The sequence below is a fragment of the Haliotis asinina genome, chromosome 7, assembly GCF_037392515.1.
Source record: "Haliotis asinina isolate JCU_RB_2024 chromosome 7, JCU_Hal_asi_v2, whole genome shotgun sequence".
NCBI lineage: Eukaryota > Metazoa > Mollusca > Gastropoda > Lepetellida > Haliotidae > Haliotis > Haliotis asinina.
The window spans coordinates 53,167,988-53,189,515 of record NC_090286.1 but is presented as its reverse complement, the minus strand read 5'-3'; the positions used below and the strand labels follow the sequence as shown (position 1 = coordinate 53,189,515).

Below are 21,528 nucleotides of genomic sequence, written 5' to 3'. Positions count from 1 at the left end.
TCAGACTTATGGTTTCGTCGATAACAAGAAACTGAATTAATATTCATTATCATTTAGCCAAGCTGATTTTCTTTTACAGTTCAATGCATGCACGTATCTTTATTCCATGTAATTTTGCAAACATGCTGCCTGGTACTGTTATTTTGTCAATATCTGCTCATACATGTAAGCTGGTCAAATCCCAAAGCAATGACAATTTTACATTTCACATACAGATATCAGACAAATTCACTGTCAGTTCATTAATAAGAGAAAAATATACAGCAAACAAATATCCCTACCACAAAACGTGTAACCTTGAATTATGGTAAGATTATGGAAAATTATGGTTACATTCATACAAACTGTACATGACTATTTAAGACTTACCATTCTCCCTGTTGGTGAGAATCCAAGGCCAATCCATTTCTTTTGCCCCCCCAAACTGGCAGTGATGGTGAAGTTAACCATGTCATTCGCAACATCAACTACCCATTTCACTCGGTAGCTACAATCGTCACACGGGGCTGACCACTGACCCATACAACCTTCTGGCATCTCGACTGGTTTTTCTGAAACGCAGTTATGAAGCATGTTAATGACACATTTTGTTTCTTTTGTTCTGTTCTGTTCTGTTCTGTTCTGTTCTGTTCTGTTCTGTTCTGTTCTGTTCTGTTCTGTTCTGTTTTGTTCTGTTCTGTTCTGTTCTGTTCTGTTTTTAGGGTGCCTGGTCCTATAGGTTCAGAAAGTTCTTTATGGAACCTATTCAACATAGACCAAATATGCTGTCACACTGAACATGAATTGGGTAAGAAGTGGGTATTTTTAGGCCGTATCTTTAATCAAATAGATAAGAATTAATCATTCGAATGAACGTTTTGGGTGAAAAGTGGTGATTGTTATTCGGGATCAGTAATTCAAAACGAAACGCGTTAGGCGTGAGCATTTTCAAGCAAGGTTTATATCTATCTCGCCGATGGTAGTAGGATATAGGTCTTAATATAGTCATAAACATTCATTTAAATAATTTAGTGTTTAATATATCACACTAAACTGACAAACCTGGCTGGACATCCGACTTGACTAAGGGGTAGGAAGGATCCACACGATAGGCACCAACATTACCAAGAACCTGAACAGACCTGAAGAATGACCTTACATCGCCTTGAAAGGTTTCATTGTTCGTTGCATTCTGGGACGATTTTACCAGAAAATCAGCAATAATACTTCCATTCCTGGAAAAGAAATGAAACATTTTACGAAAAAGAAACATTTATCTAGACTTGTCAAAACGTTTACTATTTGTTAGATTCGAAACAATAAACACAACATGTCCTGGAATGATATAACATTTCATCTTTCCTTTCATTGTGCTATCAAGAAAATATGTACGTATTGTTATTGTGGTTTTGTATTATGTGGAATAATTCGGAAAATTAATACTTATAACGTATAACTATTTTGTAATTAAATTTTTATGAAGGCACTTGATTACGTCCTTGTTTACGAGTTGTACTTGAAGCGGACTATAACACCGTGTAATGACTCTGTTAGACAATGTGAATAATGTCCTTACCTTAAGTTGATTACTTCAATACTTTTGATACTGTTTGGTGTCAGTAATTCTTTCATCTGAAAGGAAACACGTTGTTACTTCATTAAATATGTAGTGCTTCAGAAGTAACAATTTCAAAGAATATTTGATAATTCCAAATGTTACGAACACGCGCTTATATACACGTTGAAGACAATAACACGTCTGTGAACAGGAGACAGAAAATGTAACGGTTATCGTTTGAAGCAGGTTTACAAGTGAATTAAAATCTCAGATTGTTTAGTAACTACGGGACTTCTGAGAAAGAGACTAAAGAGCCACAAATCTCTTATGATGTTCACTCGTTTAAGAGTCACGCATTAGTAAATCTGTATAGTTATGGAACTGATGTGGTTATAAAGAACGGACATATATTATAATTATACTAAATCATCGGGCAGTTTGGATAATAATTCAAAGTTAAGATCTCTATCATCAATGCCATCTAGATACACGCGATTAAAAATACATTCTAAGACAATACAGTGTCTAAGCTATCAAAATGTGCCCTAAGATAGGTGATGTAAATACGCTTCACCTTCACACACTTCATTCCCTCTCACTTTCCCAAGAAGCATTTATAATGTCTTACCTCCTTGTCTAACGTATCCTTTAGTAGTAAGTAAATATTTGACATCTTATTAGCGTATTCGGTCGTGTATTGAAGACTTGGGAACCGCAAAGAGACGATGAATTCATATGTTGGTTTGGGTTCTATAAAGACAAGCATGCTTGAATTCAACAGCACGCACATTTTTTTGGTTTGTAGATGTGCCATTCTTGAAGAAAAATATTTATGTTATGTACAATAAAAAGTAGTGGTAATGTACACAAGGTCTGAACAATATCACTGGGTACCTTTGCTGGCGCATGCACTGCTGAAGCAGATTCTTTCAGCCGACACTGATGGTGTAATGTCATGTCTGGATACACTATTGTCTGCTGCGTTGTAGTTGCCACCACCCACAGGGAACAGCAAGTACGGACAGTAAGTATCGGTGAAGGTGAAATCTTGGCTCTGGCTGGTATTTCTTGGACGTGAGAACTTTATCTCAGTCACTCCATTTTCTACTGTCCCTCGTTTACCAAACAGGTCATCCACGGTATCTAACTCAGGTGGGCTGTAGCCAACTATATGTCTAGGGAAAAGATGATCGCGTTAGTCTTTCTAATTCATAATGAATACTACGTTCCCGGAACTGTTACGAGCATAGTCGTATTGATTTATATGAGCACGGTCGTGACAAAGTTATACCGATTGGGTTGAATAATTATAACCCCAAACTATCAATGTAGAATATTTTCTGAATAATATAATTATTACAGCCTACGTATTGTTCAAGTATCATATTTTATTTGCTTAATACTTTAATACCACCACACAGAAATCCCTACATTGCTACAATCGGGTATGTTTACACATGCCTACCTGTCTGAGATGTAAACGTTGGAACCATCCACCCAGCCGATAACTGCATCCGAGTTACTCTGAAAAGAATAACACCTATATGAGTTAGAAAGGCCTTTGCTATCAGAGTGAGAAAAATAGTTGAAGTATATTCAACGTTGGTAGCAAATTTGTTGCATTTGTGTTAAATTCCCTGGATAGCTACAGTGATTGTACATCATATCTCAGAAAATCAACAAAATATACCATCAGTATATATATTAATCAATATCTAGGCCATCAAATGCTATATTGGAACGTATGTACATCGATAATATAGACTTGCCATTCTCCCTGTTGGTGAGAATCCAAGTCCAATCCATTTCTTCTGACCCCCCAACCTGGCTGTCACCGTGAAGTTAACTACGTCATTGGCAACATCAACGACCCATTTCACTTGGTAACTGCAATCGTTGCACACAGCTGGCCACTGGCCCATACAGCCTTCTGGCATCTGTGGACGTTCTTCTAAAATGTAATTTAGAAGCATATTTTCATGACAAGATTTCTTGTATTCATCTCATACTTAAAATGTAAAAGAGAGTAACAGCTTCTCCAGTGAATTATGTCAACATACATATTTACACTACTTCATTGTTTCTGTTCTTACTGCTGGTCATCTTAAGGTTCGTCGTTATGAATTCATTATTACACATTAATTGTACTATCTGTCATCTTATAAGTCAGAATTACTCACCTGAATGAAGGCTTTTATTCAAAAAGATTATATCTAATTCACTGGTGGTAGTTGGATAAGGGACACGGTGTATTTAGTAGTGGTCATTTAGAATATTCACTGTTTCATACATCACATGCTGATAGGAGTCAGGTGAGTGGTATTCAGATCAGTCAATCAAGAGGAAAAGTGTTGAGCGTGTACATTTTGAACCATATACAAATGACAAACCTGGCTGCTCATCTGACGGAACTAAGGGGTAGGAAGGATCCACACGGTATGCACCAACATTGCCAAGAACCTGAACAGATCTGAAGAATGTCCTTACATCCCCTTGGAAGGTTTCGTTGTTCGTTGCATTTTGGGACGATTTTACCAGAAAATCAGCAATAATACTTCCATTCCTGCAAGAAAAATTAAACACTTTACAAAAGGGTGGAATTTATTTAAAAATGTCAAAAATGCACGTTTTGTTATGTGTGAAAAAGTAAATATAACATGCCTTTAAACGCTATACTATTTCACTTATCCTTTTAGTATTAAAAGGTCAGTTATAGTACCTCTCGAGAAAAGAAATCAGTTATTGTCTGTATTACGTGGAATGTTTCTGAAGGTAATCGGTGCAACATATGACTTATTTTATTCTAATTTGTCTGTATAGGTGCATTATTGCATTTCCATTTTTGTGGTTTTTACACCGAGTGGAATATAATACAGAATAACTAATGTAGATAATGTATAGAAAAAGCTCTTGCCTTAAGTTGATTACTTCAATACTTTCGATACTTTTTGGTGTTAGTAAATCCTTCATCTGAAAGGAAACACAATTTTAATTAATGAAATATGCGATGCTTCAGAAGTAAATAATTAGGTTTAACAGCTTGTGTGAGAAAATATCTCAGAATGATTAGAACACATGGGACCTTTAAAAACAGAGACTGATGAGTCAGGAATCTCTCGTGGCATTCATTCGGTTATGAGACATGTATTAGATAAATACATTTTAAATAAATAAAGTTAATATTGTATAGCGCCTGTTCAAACGTATTTCTCGGTTGCCGTTTGAATTGGTCGAGATTGACAATGTCCTAAATATGTCGAGTTCGACGGCTCTAGGGCCTAGGAATATCAGCAACCTGTATGATAATGGAACTAATATAGTTTTGAAAGAAAGGACAAATTACATAAAACTATATCATCTGACAGTTTAAGATCCCGATCGTCAATGTCAACCATGTACACACGATTAAAAAATACTCGCCAAAAATGTCTATGTTATAGACTCAATAATGTGCTCTAAGTTAGGTAATGTAAATGCCTACTTTCAAAAATATTTCATCTACATCACCACACACTTCATTCAAGCCAACTTCTCAAGAAGTCTCCAAAGTCGTCTTACCTCTTTTTCAATTGAGTCCTTCAGTAGCAAGTAAACATTTGACATCTTATTAGCGAATTCGGGTGAGTATTGGAGACTTGGGAACCGCAAGGAGACGATGAACTCATATGTCGGTTTGGGTTCTATAAACAGGAGCAAAGAATTTTCTGACTACTAGTATGTGTGGATGTGAGAGTTCATGAAGTGAAACATTGACGATTGTTATAATATAAGATAAAACATGTTTGTAGTGGTAACATACAAGAAGACAGAATAATAACATCAATGGTTACCTTTGCTGGCGCATGCACTGCTGAAGCAGATTCTTTGAGCCGACACCGATGGTGTGATGTCATGTCTGGATACACTCTTGTCTGCTGCGTTGTAGTTGCCACCACCCACAGGGAACAGCAAGTACGGACAGTCAGTATCGGTGAAGGTGAAATCTTGGCTCTGGCTGGTATTTCTTGGACGTGAGAACTTTATCTCAGTCACACCATTTTCTATTGTCCCTCGTTTACCAAACAGGTCATCCACGGTATCTACAGTAGGTTGACTGTAGCCACTTATGTATCTAGGTACAAACATACATTATATTAGCCTTTCTAATTCAAAAAGAATACTAAGTCCAGGTGGTGGTACATCTTGTCTAGTATTTGGAATACCGCATTTCTCCTGATCAACACAGAAACATCTACATTGTTACATTCGAGCAAGTCTACATGTCGACAATCCTTACCTGTCTGAGATGTAAACGTTGGAACCATCTACCCAGCCAATAACGGCATCCGAGTTACTCTGCAAAGAATCAATCACACAAGTGTCATGCGATTTTCGCTACAAGACTTGGAATTTGGCTTTATAATAGTCGTCGTTTGTAGAAAAACCATCCCCGAATAGTAGCAATGATATTACATATCTCATCCCATGGAATATAAATAGCAGTAAATGCAACTAATCAATATCTATAGCATTAAAGGTTTCGATTGCACATCGATATTTTAGGCCTAGTAAGGCTTACCATTCTCCCTGTTGGTGAGAATCCAAGTCCAATCCATTTCTTCTGACCCCCCAACCTGGCTGTCACCGTGAAGTTAACTACGTCATTGGCAACATCAACGACCCATTTCACTTGGTAACTGCAATCGTTGCACACGGCTGGCCACTGGCCCATACAGCCTTCTGGCATCTGTGGGCGTTCTTCTAAAATGTAAATTTAGAAGCATATTTTCATGACAAGACTTCATCTGATCCTTTAAATGTAAAAGACAGCAACAGCTTCTTCAGAGAATTATGTCAACATACTTATTTGCTGCACCCGTGGCGAGCCACCTCCTCGTGGTGGGTGCTGAGTAATGCTAAGAGCTCGCCAACACCCCCGGGGCGATATTTGGTCCACCAACCCGTTTGCCGTGGGTTGCGGCCCTCTGTCGGTGCAGGACGGGAGTCTGAGATTTGAGGGCACTGGGAGCCTGTAACCGCGTTCCCTTTACTCAACACACCCCTTCGAGCCTTACTTCACCTACACGTGAGGTTGAATGGGCTCGGTTCAACCAATCGACTGGTCATGCCAAGCCCTGTGCATAGATTATAAAATATATTTATCATTGCACAAGTATGATTTGGAATTGATGTATTTTGGTCTTGGCTTTATTGTCTAAAACATGTTTGATTTTGAACTATGTTGTTTTGAACTTTTCCTAGAATCTTATGCCCAGAAGGCGATGGTTCATGGGCCAATCTGGTGGATTAATTATTCATAATTCTTCTACTGGAGTATATCATTCGGGTATCCTTGGTGCTGCACTTGTTTTTAGCATTGTCCTTGTGATACTCCGTGATGGGTGGGGAGCTCAGATGATGAACTATATGACACCAACCAAAAAAACCAAAACGTCCACTTGAAATTGATCCTGTTGATACTGACCACAGACCGTCTCTATCGATTGAGTATTGGCCACGTTTCCTTGTTATTGAGACTCCTGACAAGACACCATTAATGCTGAACCCTTTCGTAGTATCTGTTGTCTGGTGTGTGTGCTCACTGTGGTGCGTGATCATGCGGATCCATCAAATTATCGACCAAATTTCACTAACTACCTGTGTTTGCAAAACCATGGAACTAAGAAAGTGAAATCCCAAATATGACATATGTTGCATGGAACGCATGATAAATAATCAGCTTGTTTGGTACTTGGAAACAAATAACCTTGTAACAGATATACAATGTGATTTCCATCAAAATAGAAGTACTGTCGATCACTTAGTGCGTTTAGAAACATTTGCAAAAAATGCTTTATTCAATAAACAACACGCTGTGTCTATCATTTTTGCTTAAACAAAATAGATAGATGGTGTCTTGAAAACGGCTTCACATTTTCTAAATCAAAAACCAATGGTATACACTTCTGTCAAGGGAATCAAACTACCCTTCTTCACTTATGTAGATCACTGGTGCTATCTAAACTTGATTACGGCTGCATCGTATATGGTGGAGCTTCTCAAAGCAACCTAAAACTACTTGATTCTGTGCACCACTAAGGCCTATGACTTTGTCTTGGTTCTTTTAGAACCTCTCCTTTCCACAGCCTCTACGTCGAAGCTGATGAGCCTTCTCTCAACCAACGCCGTATAAAACTATGTTTACAATACAGTACAAAATCAGCTTCTAATGAGTCTAATGTTGCATTTAATTGTGTCTTTTATCCTCTTTATGAGGATTTGTGTAACAAAACGTCTTCCCTTGTTCCGCCTCTTTTGCTCAGAATAAAGCCATTTCTTGCTGCTTCTAGAATTGAGCTGGAAAATATAGCTCCTTCCCGACTTCTTGCTTCTCCTCCTTGGCAATCGGGTAGGCCCCAAGTGGACCTAACATTAACTACATTTAAAAAATCAGGAACTAATGAATTACAATACAAATAAGAATATAATTAAATGAAAGATAAATATAGCAATTACAAACTCTTATTTGCAGATGGGTCCATGAATGGTGGCGCAGTAGCTCGTGCCACTGTCATTGGATCCACAACAATATCTTCTAGATTACCAGACAACAGTTCTATTTTTACAGCTGAAGCTAACGCCATGCTAACGGCTCTTAAATATATGCAAACACACCCTAAACATAAACAGTATATAATCTATTCCGACTCTCTTTCTTGCCTTCAGGCTGTTAGAAATATTTCTTGTAAACATCCACTTTTAACTGAAATTACTGAATTGCATAATAATCTTGCTACTGGCCAATACGACATCGTCTTCTGTTGGTTGCCCAGTCACATAGGACACCCAAGTAGGTATAAATAAATTACATGAAATAAAACCGTATATTGGTTACACCTACTTGGGCTGTCAGTCCAGATTTGAAGAGGTTGTTTTACGACGATGTCGTATTGGCCATACTAGATATGCTCATGCATACATTTTCAAAGGTGAGGATCCTCCATTTTGTATCCCTTGTGATGAAAGAGTCACGTTCCAGCATATCCTGTTTGACTGTGTTGAATTCTCCATCACAAAGGATAAATATTTCAATGTGAAAAATATCAAGGATCTATTTAACAGCGTTAGTTCTCATTGAATCATTTTTTTAAAAGAAATTGATTTCTGATTTTTTAGGAATATGTTTCTGTAGATAAATCTATTTTAATGATTGTTAGTGGCTGTACTCTCAAAGGGGGTTGACGTATTGTAAAATTATTGTCCTCCTGAGGTAGGTAAGTCCCAAAACATTTGATGTAAATTTAAGTCTACCAGCTTTTTAATCGAAGTATTCATGTTATTTTAATTTTGGCTAGCATTTCATACACTCTCCAGCATCTGAAGGGATAATGTAAATAAACTAGGGTCCATGCAGGTAGCAAAAGCACTGTAAGTCCCCATGGTCCCTAGTATGGTGATCTACCTTCGGTTGTTGGAGATCTATAGCCTGTTTTTATATTATATATTTATTATATTATATTTATATAAGATAGTTATATTAATTTTAACTTTCGATGCTAGTCTTGACGAAAATTGTGATATTCTAGTTCTTTTGCTGTCCTTCGTTAACAGGTTTGATAATGTACGTATGGTCGTTTTCATTCTTAAATGTTCTCGTCACGATATGGCTGAAATATTGCCGATGTGACATTAAATATTAACTCATTCGCTCATACATATTTACACTGCTTCATTGTTTCTATTCTTACTGCAGGTCATCTTAAGGTTCGTCGTTATGAATGCATTAAATACACATTAATTGTATTATCTGTCATCTAATAAGTCAGAATTACTCACCTGAATGCAGGTTTTTATTCAAAAAGATTATATCTAATTCACTGGTGGTAGTTGGATAAGGGACACGGTGTATTTAGTAGTGGTCATTTAGAATATTCACTGTTTCATACATCACATGCTGATAGGAGTCAGGTGAGTGGTATTCAGATCAGTCAATCAAGAGGAAAAGTGTTGAGCGTGTACATTTTGAACCATATACAAATGACAAACCTGGCTGCTCATCTGACGGAACTAAGGGGTAGGAAGGATCCACACGGTATGCGCCAACATTGCCAAGAACCTGAACAGATCTGAAGAATGTCCTTACATCCCCTTGGAAGGTTTCGTTGTTCGTTGCATTTTGGGACGATTTTACCAGAAAGTCAGCAATAATGCTTCCATTCCTGCAAGAGAAATTAAACATTTTACAAAAGGGTGGCATTTATTTAAAAAATGTCAAAAGTGCACGTTTCGTTATGTGTGAAACAGTAAATATAACATACCTTTAAATGCTATACTATTTCATTTTTTTTCTTTTTAGTATAAAAATGAAAGTCACAGTATGTCTCGAGAAAAGAAATCCGTTATTGTCTTACTGTATTACGTGGAATGCTTCTGAAGGTAATAGGTGCAGCATATGACTTATTGTATTCTAACTTGTCTGTATAGGTGCATTATTGCATTTCCATTTTTGTGGTTTTTACACCGAGTGGAATATAATACAGAATAACTAATGTAGATAATGTATAGAAAAAGCTCTTGCCTTAAGTTGATTACTTCAATACTTTCGATACTTTTTGGTGTTAGTAAATCCTTCATCTGAAAGGAAACACAATTTTAATTAATGAAATATGCGATGCTTCAGAAGTAAATAATTAGGTTTAACAGCTTGTGTGAGAAAATATCTCAGAATGATTAGAACACAGAGACTGATGAGTCAGGAATCTCTCATGGCATTCACTCGGTTATTAGACATGTATTAAATAAATACATTTTAAATAAATAAAGTTAATATTGTATAGCGCCTGTTCAAACGTATTTCTCAAAGGTGCTTTGGCGAAGGCTATCTTGGACAAGTAGGTTTTCGGTTGCCGTTTGAATTGGTCGAGATTGACAATGTCCTAAATATGTCGAGGACGACGGCTCTAGGGCCTAGGTGTATTAGCAACCTGTATGGTAATGGAACTAATATAGTTTTGAAAGAAAGGACAAATAACATAAAATTATATCATCTGACAGTTTAAGATCCCGATCGTCAATGTCATCCATGTACACACGATTAAAAAATACTCGCCAAAAATGTCTATGTTACAGACTCAATAATGTGCTCTAAGTTAGATATGTAAATGCCTACCTTCAAATATATTTCATCTACATCACCACACACTTCAAAGTCGTCTTACCTCTTTTTCAATTGAGTCCTTCAATAGCAAGTAAACATTTGACATCTTATTAGCGAACTCGGGTGAGTATTGGAGACTTGGGAACCGCAAGGAAACGATGAACTCATATGTCGGTTTGGGTTCTATAAACAAGAGCAAAGCATTTTTTGACTACTAGTATGTGTAGATGTGAGAGTTCGTGAAGTGAAACATTGACGATTGTTATAATATAAGACAAAACATGTTTGTAGTGGTAACATACAAGAAGACTGAATAATAACATCATTGGTTACCTTTGCTGGCGCATGCACTGCTGAAGCAAATTCTTTGAGCCGACACTGATGGTGTAATGTCATGTCTGGATACACTATTGTCTGCTGCGTTGTAGTTGCCACCACCCACAGGGAACAGCAAGTACGGACAGTCAGTATCGGTGAAGGTGAAATCTTGGCTCTGGCTGGTATTTCTTGGACGTGAGAACTTTATCTCGGTCACACCATTTTCTATTGTCCCTCGTTTACCAAACAGGTCATCCACGGTATCTACAGTAGGTTGACTGTAGCCACTTATGTATCTAGGTACAAACATATATCATATGAGCCTATCTAATTCAAAAAGAATACTAAGTCCAGGTGGTAGCATATCTTGTCTAGTATTTGCAATACCGCATTTCTCCTGATCGACACAGAAACATCTACATTGTTACATTCGAGCAAGTCTACATGTCGACAATCCTTACCTGTCTGAGATGTAAACGTTGGAACCATCTACCCAGCCAATAACGGCATCCGAGTTACTCTGCAAAGAATCAATCACACAAGTGTCATGCGATTTTCGCTACAAGACTTGGAATTTGGCTTTATAATAGTCGTCGTTTGTAGAAAAACCATCCCCGAATAGTAGCAATGATATTATATATCTCATCCCATGGAATATAAATAGCAGTAAATGCAACTAATCAATATCTATAGCATTAAAGGTTTCGATTGCACATCGATATTTTAGGCCTAGTAAGGCTTACCATTCTCCCTGTTGGTGAGAATCCAAGTCCAATCCATTTCTTCTGACCCCCCAACCTGGCTGTCACCGTGAAGTTAACTACGTCATTGGCAACATCAACGACCCATTTCACTTGGTAACTGCAATCGTTGCACACGGCTGGCCACTGGCCCATACAGCCTTCTGGCATCTGTGGGCGTTCTTCTAAAATGTAAATTTAGAAGCATATTTTCATGACAAGACTTCATCTGATCCTTTAAATGTAAAAGACAGCAACAGCTTCTTCAGAGAATTATGTCAACATACTTATTTGCTGCACCCGTGGCGAGCCACCTCCTCGTGGTGGGTGCTGAGTAATGCTAAGAGCTCGCCAACACCCCCGGGGCGATATTTGGTCCACCAACCCGTTTGCCGTGGGTTGCGGCCCTCTGTCAGTGCAGGACGGGAGTCTGAGATTTGAGGGCACTGGGAGCCTGTAACCGCGTTCCCTTTGCTCAACACACCCCTTCGAGCCTTACTTCACCTACACGTGAGGTTGAATGGGCTCGGTTCAACCAATCGACTGGTCATGCCAAGCCCTGTGCATAGATTATAAAATATATTTATCATTGCACAAGTATGATTTGGAATTGATGTATTTTGGTCTTGGCTTTATTGTCTAAAACATGTTTGATTTTGAACTATGTTGTTTTGAACTTTTCCTAGAATCTTATGCCCAGAAGGCGATGGTTCATGGGCCAATCTGGTGGATTAATTATTCATAATTCTTCTACTGGAGTATATCATTCGGGTATCCTTGGTGCTGCACTTGTTTTTAGCATTGTCCTTGTGATACTCCGTGATGGGTGGGGAGCTCAGATGATGAACTATATGACACCAACCAAAAAAACCAAAACGTCCACTTGAAATTGATCCTGTTGATACTGACCACAGACCGTCTCTATCGATTGAGTATTGGCCACGTTTCCTTGTTATTGAGACTCCTGACAAGACACCATTAATGCTGAACCCTTTCGTAGTATCTGTTGTCTGGTGTGTGTGCTCACTGTGGTGCGTGATCATGCGGATCCATCAAATTATCGACCAAATTTCACTAACTACCTGTGTTTGCAAAACCATGGAACTAAGAAAGTGAAATCCCAAATATGACATATGTTGCATGGAACGCATGATAAATAATCAGCTTGTTTGGTACTTGGAAACAAATAACCTTGTAACAGATATACAATGTGATTTCCATCAAAATAGAAGTACTGTCGATCACTTAGTGCGTTTAGAAACATTTGCAAAAAATGCTTTATTCAATAAACAACACGCTGTGTCTATCATTTTTGCTTAAACAAAATAGATAAATGGTGTCTTGAAAACGGCTTCACATTTTCTAAATCAAAAACCAATGCAACATATGTCATATTTGGGATTTCACTTTCTTAGTAAAGTACAAATTGTAGTACTTTTTTTCGGTTGAGTCCCATCCGGGATTCGAACCCGCACCCTCAGAGTCAGGCACCTAATCGCCAGCACACAAAGTCAGCCGCCTAGCCCGCTCAGCCACCACGCTGAGCGGGCTAGGCGGCTGACTTTGTGTGCTGGCGATTAGGTGCCTGACTCTGAGGGTGCGGGTTCGAATCCCGGATGGGACTCAACCGAAAAAAAGTACTACAATTTGTACTTTACTAAGAAAGTGAAATCCCAAATATGACATATGTTGCATTTGACCACTTTCTAAATGGCATCGTGTAATCAAAAACCAATGGTATACACTTCTGTCGTAAGCATAAACCCCTGAAAGACCAAGAACTATTTCTACGTGGTACCCCAACCAAAGTGGTCACATTTGACCTTTCTACCGCATATTAAATCCCTTATGCCAAATGCCTGAAGACACTCGATTTATGAAAGGTTGTTTCTAATTCAAAATGGAGAGGGAATCAAACTACCCTTCTTCACTTATGTAGATCACTGGTGCTATCTAAACTTGATTACGGCTGCATCGTATATGGTGGAGCTTGTCAAAGCAACCTAAAACTACTTGATTCTGTGCACCACTAAGGCCTATGACTTTGTCTTGGTTCTTTTAGAACCTCTCCTTTCCACAGCCTCTACGTCGAAGCTGATGAGCCTTCTCTCAACCAACGCCGTAAAACTATGTTTACAATACAGTACAAAATCAGCTTCTAATGAGTCTAATGTTGCATTTAATTGTGTCTTTTATCCTCTTTATGAGGATTTGTGTAACAAAACGTCTTCCCTTGTTCCGCCTCTTTTGCTCAGAATAAAGCCATTTCTTGCTGCTTCTAGAATTGAGCTGGAAAATATAGCTCCTTCCCGACTTCTTGCTTCTCCTCCTTGGCAATCGGGTAGGCCCCAAGTGGACCTAACATTAACTACATTTAAAAAATCAGGAACTAATGAATTACAATACAAATAAGAATATAATTAAATGAAAGATAAATATAGCAATTACAAACTCTTATTTGCAGATGGGTCCAAGAATGGTGGCGCAGTAGCTCGTGCCACTGTCATTGGATCCAGAACAATATCTTCTAGATTACCAGACAACAATTCTATTTTTACAGCTGAAGCTAACGCCATGGTCGTATTGGCCATACTAGATATGCTCATGCATACATTTTCAAAGGCGAGGATCCTCCATTTTGTATCCCTTGTGATGAAAGAGTCACGTTCCAGCATATCCTGTTTGACTGTGTTGAATTCTCCATCACAAAGGATAAATATTTCAATGTGAAAAATATCAAGGATCTATTTAACAGCGTTAGTTCTCATTGAATCATTTTTTTAAAAGAAATTGATTTCTGATTTTTTAGGAATATGTTTCTGTAGATAAATCTATTTTAATGATTGTTAGTGGCTGTACTCTCAAAGGGGGTTGACGTATTGTAAAATTATTGTCCTCCTGAGGTAGGTAAGTCCCAAAACATTTGATGTAAATTTAAGTCTACCAGCTTTTTAATCGAAGTATTCATGTTATTTTAATTTTGGCTAGCATTTCATACACTCTCCAGCATCTGAAGGGATAATGTAAATAAACTAGGGTCCATGCAGGTAGCAAAAGCACTGTAAGTCCCCATGGTCCCTAGTATGGTGATCTACCTTCGGTTGTTGGAGATCTATAGCCTGTTTTTATATTATATATTTATTATATTATATTTATATAAGATAGTTATATTAATTTTAACTTTCGATGCTAGTCTTGACGAAAATTGTGATATTCTAGTTCTTTTGCTGTCCTTCGTTAACAGGTTTGATAATGTACGTATGGTCGTTTTCATTCTTAAATGTTCTCGTCACGATATGGCTGAAATATTGCCGATGTGACATTAAATATTAACTCATTCGCTCATACATATTTACACTGCTTCATTGTTTCTATTCTTACTGCAGGTCATCTTAAGGTTCGTCGTTATGAATGCATTAAATACACATTAATTGTATTATCTGTCATCTAATAAGTCAGAATTACTCACCTGAATGCAGGTTTTTATTCAAAAAGATTATATCTAATTCACTGGTGGTAGTTGGATAAGGGACACGGTGTATTTAGTAGTGGTCATTTAGAATATTCACTGTTTCATACATCACATGCTGATAGGAGTCAGGTGAGTGGTATTCAGATCAGTCAATCAAGAGGAAAAGTGTTGAGCGTGTACATTTTGAACCATATACAAATGACAAACCTGGCTGCTCATCTGACGGAACTAAGGGGTAGGAAGGATCCACACGGTATGCGCCAACATTGCCAAGAACCTGAACAGATCTGAAGAATGTCCTTACATCCCCTTGGAAGGTTTCGTTGTTCGTTGCATTTTGGGACGATTTTACCAGAAAGTCAGCAATAATGCTTCCATTCCTGCAAGAGAAATTAAACATTTTACAAAAGGGTGGCATTTATTTAAAAAATGTCAAAAGTGCACGTTTCGTTATGTGTGAAACAGTAAATATAACATACCTTTAAATGCTATACTATTTCATTTTTTTTCTTTTTAGTATAAAAATGAAAGTCACAGTATGTCACGAGAAAAGAAATCCGTTATTGTCTTACTGTATTACGTGGAATGCTTCTGAAGGTAATAGGTGCAGCATATGACTTATTGTATTCTAACTTGTCTGTATAGGTGCATTATTGCATTTCCATTTTTGTGGTTTTTACACCGAGTGGAATATAATACAGAATAACTAATATAGACAATGTATAGAAAAAGCTCTTGCCTTAAGTTGATTACTTCAATACTTTCGATACTTTTTGGTGTTAGTAAATCCTTCATCTGAAAGGAAACACAATTTTAATTAATGAAATATGCGATGCTTCAGAAGTAAATAATTAGGTTTAACAGCTTGTGTGAGAAAATATCTCAGAATGATTAGAACACAGAGACTGATGAGTCAGGAATCTCTCATGGCATTCACTCGGTTATTAGACATGTATTAAATAAATACATTTTAAATAAATAAAGTTAATATTGTATAGCGCCTGTTCAAACGTATTTCTCAAAGGTGCTTTGGCGAAGGCTATCTTGGACAAGTAGGTTTTCGGTTGCCGTTTGAATTGGTCGAGATTGACAATGTCCTAAATATGTCGAGGACGATGGCTCTAGGGCCTAGGTGTATTAGCAACCTGTATGGTAATGGAACTAATATAGTTTTGAAAGAAAGGACAAATAACATAAAATTATATCATCTGACAGTTTAAGATCCCGATCGTCAATGTCATCCATGTACACACGATTAAAAAATACTCGCCAAAAATGTCTATCTTATAGACTCAATAATGTGCTCTAAGTTAGGTATGTAAATGCCTACCTTCAAATATATTTCATCTACATCACCACACACTTCAAAGTCGTCTTACCTCTTTTTCAATTGAGTCCTTCAATAGCAAGTAAACATTTGACATCTTATTAGCGAACTCGGGTGAGTATTGGAGACTTGGGAACCGCAAGGAAACGATGAACTCATATGTCGGTTTGGGTTCTATAAACAAGAGCAAAGCATTTTTTGACTACTAGTATGTGTAGATGTGAGAGTTCGTGAAGTGAAACATTGACGATTGTTATAATATAAGACAAAACATGTTTGTAGTGGTAACATACAAGAAGACTGAATAATAACATCATTGGTTACCTTTGCTGGCGCATGCACTGCTGAAGCAAATTCTTTGAGCCGACACTGATGGTGTGATGTCATGTCTGGATACACTATTGTCTGCAGCGTTGTAGTTGCCACCACCCACAGGGAACAGCAAGTACGGACAGTCAGTATCGGTGAAGGTGAAATCTTGGCTCTGGCTGGTATTTCTTGGACGTGAGAACTTTATCTCGGTCACACCATTTTCTATTGTCCCTCGTTTACCAAACAGGTCATCCACGGTATCTACAGTAGGTTGACTGTAGCCACTTATGTATCTAGGTACAAACATATATCATATGAGCCTATCTAATTCAAAAAGAATACTAAGTCCAGGTGGTGGCATATCTTGTCTAGTATTTGGAATACCACATTTCTCCTGATCAACACAGAAACATCTACATTGTTACATTCGAGCAAGTCTACATGTCGACAATCCTTACCTGTCTGAGATGTAAACGTTGGAACCATCTACCCAGCCAATAACGGCATCCGAGTTACTCTGCAAAGAATCAATCACACAAGTGTCATGCGATTTTCGCTACAAGACTTGGAATTTGGCTTTATAATAGTCGTCGTTTGTAGAAAAACCATCCCCGAATAGTAGCAATGATATTACATATCTCATCCCATGGAATATAAATAGCAGTAAATGCAACTAATCAATATCTATAGCATTAAAGGTTTCGATTGCACATCGATACTTTAAGCCTAGTAAGGCTTACCATTCTCCCTGTTGGTGAGAATCCAAGTCCAATCCATTTCTTCTGACCCCCCAACCTGGCTGTCACCGTGAAGTTAACTACGTCATTGGCAACATCAACGACCCATTTCACTTGGTAACTGCAATCGTTGCACACGGCTGGCCACTGGCCCATACAGCCTTCTGGCATCTCTGCTGGCTCTTCTGAAAGAGAATATAGAAGAATAGTTAATAACTAATGTTTCTTTGCGCGTTTCTGGATCTGTGCATTTAAAAGACTGCAATAACATCTTCGTGGAATCTTGAACAGAAACAACATACAGTTGAATGGTTCAGTTGCTATCACTGGACGTATTGGGAACATCAAGCTAAATTCATGGATTGATTTTCATTGTAATTTTTGGTATTAATAATACATTTTTTTCTTTTCAGTGGATATGCGGGCTGAAAACTGTTATACTGAGTCAAAAAAAAGAAACTGCACATTCTTTCTTCAGGGCACTATGAAAGAACAAGAGATGGTAAAATGATTAAACTGTTATCATTTCATTGCTGAGATCTGTGTGCTGTACTCGATACACTGACAGGGCCACAATCAGTCCCATTAGGTTACACCACCGTTGCAAAACATGGGTATACAGAATGTTAAGTTACAATATGGACGTCAAAAATGGATACTGGTAGCCCACAACCGATTTCGAATGGTCTGTGAGGACAGTCGACCTCTAAATATCTCAGCCCTGCTTCGTGTAGCCGGCAGAAATTTGTCACGTAGGTGACGTGTGACGATTTGACGGTCTTCTGCTCGTGACGTCACACGTGGACGACCCGACCTTGGGCGATCAGAAGTGCTGCCAGTTTGTTGTAGATTACCTCGCAAGTCATAAACAGTACGACGGCTTCATCCCATTGATCTTGCGAGGACAATAACTCATCTCCCCGCTTGCAACATGCCAACTGCACGTTCACGTTTCACATTTGACAATCGTGGCATTTAAAGTGCCGTTAGAACTGTGGTTTAAATTTGTGGGTTTATTTAATTCTTGAGGCCAGTGCAAACACGTGCAAATGAAGATAACTTCGATGTGAGGATCACCTGATCGACTGCACGTGCAGAACCTGATTTGGCACTAACGTCATTTGCATGACGAATGGATGGGTTTGAGTGGGATGCGCTAACGTTTTTCTAGAGTCGAAAGATGGGGATCCCATTTCAGATACATAGATGTATCATCAGAGAAAAACAATTCACTATTTTTAGAAAAATGCATTTTCTGAAGTTTCGTTTTTGACTGAGTATTTTTCTAATTCACTGATGGTAGTTTGGTCTTAAAAGGCTAGCAGTCTAGAACATTCACTTTTAGAAATTTACTGCTTTACATATCATACAAAAATGACAAACCTGGCTGGACATCCGACTTGACTAAGGGATAGGAAGGATCCACACGATAGGCACCAACATTACCAAGAACCTGAACAGACCTGAAGAATGACCTTACATCCCCTTGGAAGGTTTCATTGTTCGTTGCATTCTGGGACGATTTTACTAGAAAGTCAGCAACAATACTTCCATTCCTGGAAGAGAAATCAAAGACTGAACAAAATATAGACATATGTAGTAATCGATCACCAGACGTATGTAATTGTACCGAAATTGGAAACGAAGAAAATAACTCTCTTTTTGAAGGCTACAAACTTTCATCGTACCTTCTCTCATAAAAATGTATTAATGTGTCTTTGCATAATGCTAAAAGGTTCAGAAAAGTACAGATTGTTTGACTGTTAAGGTACCCTGTTGCATTTTTCGTGTGCACATTGTACAGGAAAGGTGATGAAAAATATCCAAATACACTTAAAATGTTACAGAAGAAACCCCTTACCTAAAGTTAATTACTTCAATACTTTGGAGACTTTTTGGTTTCAGTAAGTCCTTCATCTGAAAGAGAAAAAAATTCATTTAAAAAAAGGTCTGTATTTTAGAAGTTAATTTGCAATAATCATTATCCATTTTCAATAGCATTTATATTACGGACACTCATGTCCAGGTATATAGATAGTATATACGCAATAATGCGTCAACAAAACTGTGGCTGTACAAGGCACTGTTTCAATGTTTACAATCCACTTGATTTTTCTCCCACTTTCCAAACTTCCCACTCAGTCTTTAAAGTCGCTCACCTCTTTGTCAAGCGTATTCTTCAGTAGCAAATAAATATTTGACATCTTATTAGTGTATTCGGTCGTGTATTGAAGGCTTGGGAACCGCAAGGAGACGATGAATTCATATGTCGGTTTGGGTTCTGTAAAGAACATGTTTCAATTCAGCAAAACAAACTTTTGCATTGTTTGTTCTTGAAGTTCTTGAAGAGAAACATTGTCAGTTTATATATCAGATAATACCTGTTCGTAGTGTAGCATACAAGAAGACTGAATAATAACATCATTGGGTACCTTTGCTGGCGCATGCACTGCTGAAGCAAATTCTTTGAGCCGACACTGATGGTGTAACGTCATGTCTGGATACACTATTGTCTGCTGCGTTGTAGTTGCCACCACCCACAGGGAACAGCAAGTACGGACAGTCAGTATCGGTGAAGGTGAAATCTTGGCTCTGGCTGGTATTTCTTGGACGTGAGAACTTTATCTCGGTCACACCATTTTCTATTGTCCCTCGTTTACCAAACAGGTCATCCACGGTATCTACAGTAGGTTGACTGTAGCCACTTATGTATCTAGGTAGAAACATACATCATATGAGCCTTTCTAATTCATAATGAATACTAAGCTTCAGGAAATGTTACGAGCATGACCGTATTGGTTTATATGAGCATGGTCGTGACAATGTTGTACCGATTGGGTTCAATTCCAATGATAATTATAACCCCAAGATATCAATGTAAAATATTTTCTGAATAATATAATTATTGCAGCCTACTTATTGTTCCAGTCATCTACGGTATCTAAGTTTGGTGGGCTGTAGCTAACTATACATCTGTGCATTAAACATCAAACATCAAACATGTTACACCATTGGACATAAAATTATCTACCTGAATTTATACTTGAAGGAATCATATGATGTTGAAACTGTGATGTTTTAATGGATTAAAGATGTAAACAACGAAATTAATCACTAAAAACCATTACGGTTACATTATTAATAACAGAAATAGAAGTGTTCACGGTTTATTGTTTAACACAACACATAACAATATTTGAGCTATATGGTGGTGGTCTATAGATAATGGAGTTTGGCCAAGATGATCCGGTGATCAACAGCATGAGCATCGATCTACGATACGGTGACAAGTCAACTACGTCAACGAGCCAAGCCACCCGACTACCAGCACGGTAGTGAAGACCACATTTCTTACCTGGATCTTCACCGGTTTCTTCACAGTGAAGGTTCCAACATTTTACACCAGACTAAAACCTATCATGGTAAAACATGTGAAGTACATTTCATATTTATCACAAAATCGATGCCAAACCACATATGTTCGTTGAAGTTCCATAGTTCCATTTGTTTCATATGTTAAGGTTTGTCAATAAATTATACCTGTCTGAGATATAAGTGTCGGTTCCATCCACCCATCCGATTACAGCATCTGAGTTACTCTGTAAGATGACAGAATGTGAAGCGTCAGTAAAATATTTCCTATGTATATGAGGCATTTCCTGCTTTTGTTGTATATATAATGAGACTGCACATGTAACTACCTCTGGACATTTGCAATCATTATGAAATTGCTGTAAATATCGAAACTCCAGTCACATGGCCTTTAGATATGCGTGTACTGGGATTATCACATGTAGCATCAATAAGTACATGTGATCACAACAATTTACGCAAATAAGTTACAGAAACATAATTTTTGCATCAGTCTATATGGCCACGTCTGGCTAAGATAACATTAGAAACTATAAGTATGTCAATCCATTTCTTCAACGTTACACCATGTATCGCA

General features: G+C 37.8%; 1 protein-coding gene across 2 annotated transcripts in view; it reads right to left on the bottom strand.

The window, feature by feature from the left end:
* The window catches only part of LOC137290682 (uncharacterized), a 47,824-nt gene that overhangs the window by 7,207 nt on the left and 19,089 nt on the right, over window positions 1–21,528 (bottom strand). Inside the window, exons 22-51 of one of the 2 annotated variants that reach the window (XM_067821760.1) lie at window positions 21,120–21,178; window positions 20,012–20,292; window positions 19,739–19,860; window positions 19,441–19,496; window positions 18,963–19,135; window positions 17,583–17,764; window positions 17,301–17,359; window positions 16,855–17,135; window positions 16,583–16,704; window positions 15,943–15,998; window positions 15,411–15,583; window positions 11,735–11,916; window positions 11,453–11,511; window positions 11,007–11,287; window positions 10,735–10,856; window positions 10,095–10,150; window positions 9,563–9,735; window positions 6,096–6,277; window positions 5,814–5,872; window positions 5,368–5,648; window positions 5,096–5,217; window positions 4,452–4,507; window positions 3,928–4,100; window positions 3,307–3,488; window positions 3,003–3,061; window positions 2,432–2,712; window positions 2,166–2,287; window positions 1,556–1,611; window positions 1,042–1,214; window positions 370–551 (exon numbers count right to left, since the gene is read on the bottom strand). In XM_067821760.1, the coding sequence (XP_067677861.1) occupies window positions 370–551; window positions 1,042–1,214; window positions 1,556–1,611; window positions 2,166–2,287; window positions 2,432–2,712; window positions 3,003–3,061; window positions 3,307–3,488; window positions 3,928–4,100; window positions 4,452–4,507; window positions 5,096–5,217; window positions 5,368–5,648; window positions 5,814–5,872; window positions 6,096–6,277; window positions 9,563–9,735; window positions 10,095–10,150; window positions 10,735–10,856; window positions 11,007–11,287; window positions 11,453–11,511; window positions 11,735–11,916; window positions 15,411–15,583; window positions 15,943–15,998; window positions 16,583–16,704; window positions 16,855–17,135; window positions 17,301–17,359; window positions 17,583–17,764; window positions 18,963–19,135; window positions 19,441–19,496; window positions 19,739–19,860; window positions 20,012–20,292; window positions 21,120–21,178 (4,365 nt within the window). The remainder of the gene's footprint in view (window positions 1–369; window positions 552–1,041; window positions 1,215–1,555; window positions 1,612–2,165; window positions 2,288–2,431; window positions 2,713–3,002; window positions 3,062–3,306; window positions 3,489–3,927; window positions 4,101–4,451; window positions 4,508–5,095; window positions 5,218–5,367; window positions 5,649–5,813; window positions 5,873–6,095; window positions 6,278–9,562; window positions 9,736–10,094; window positions 10,151–10,734; window positions 10,857–11,006; window positions 11,288–11,452; window positions 11,512–11,734; window positions 11,917–15,410; window positions 15,584–15,942; window positions 15,999–16,582; window positions 16,705–16,854; window positions 17,136–17,300; window positions 17,360–17,582; window positions 17,765–18,962; window positions 19,136–19,440; window positions 19,497–19,738; window positions 19,861–20,011; window positions 20,293–21,119; window positions 21,179–21,528) is intronic. The other variant, XM_067821761.1, reaches the window with a different exon arrangement.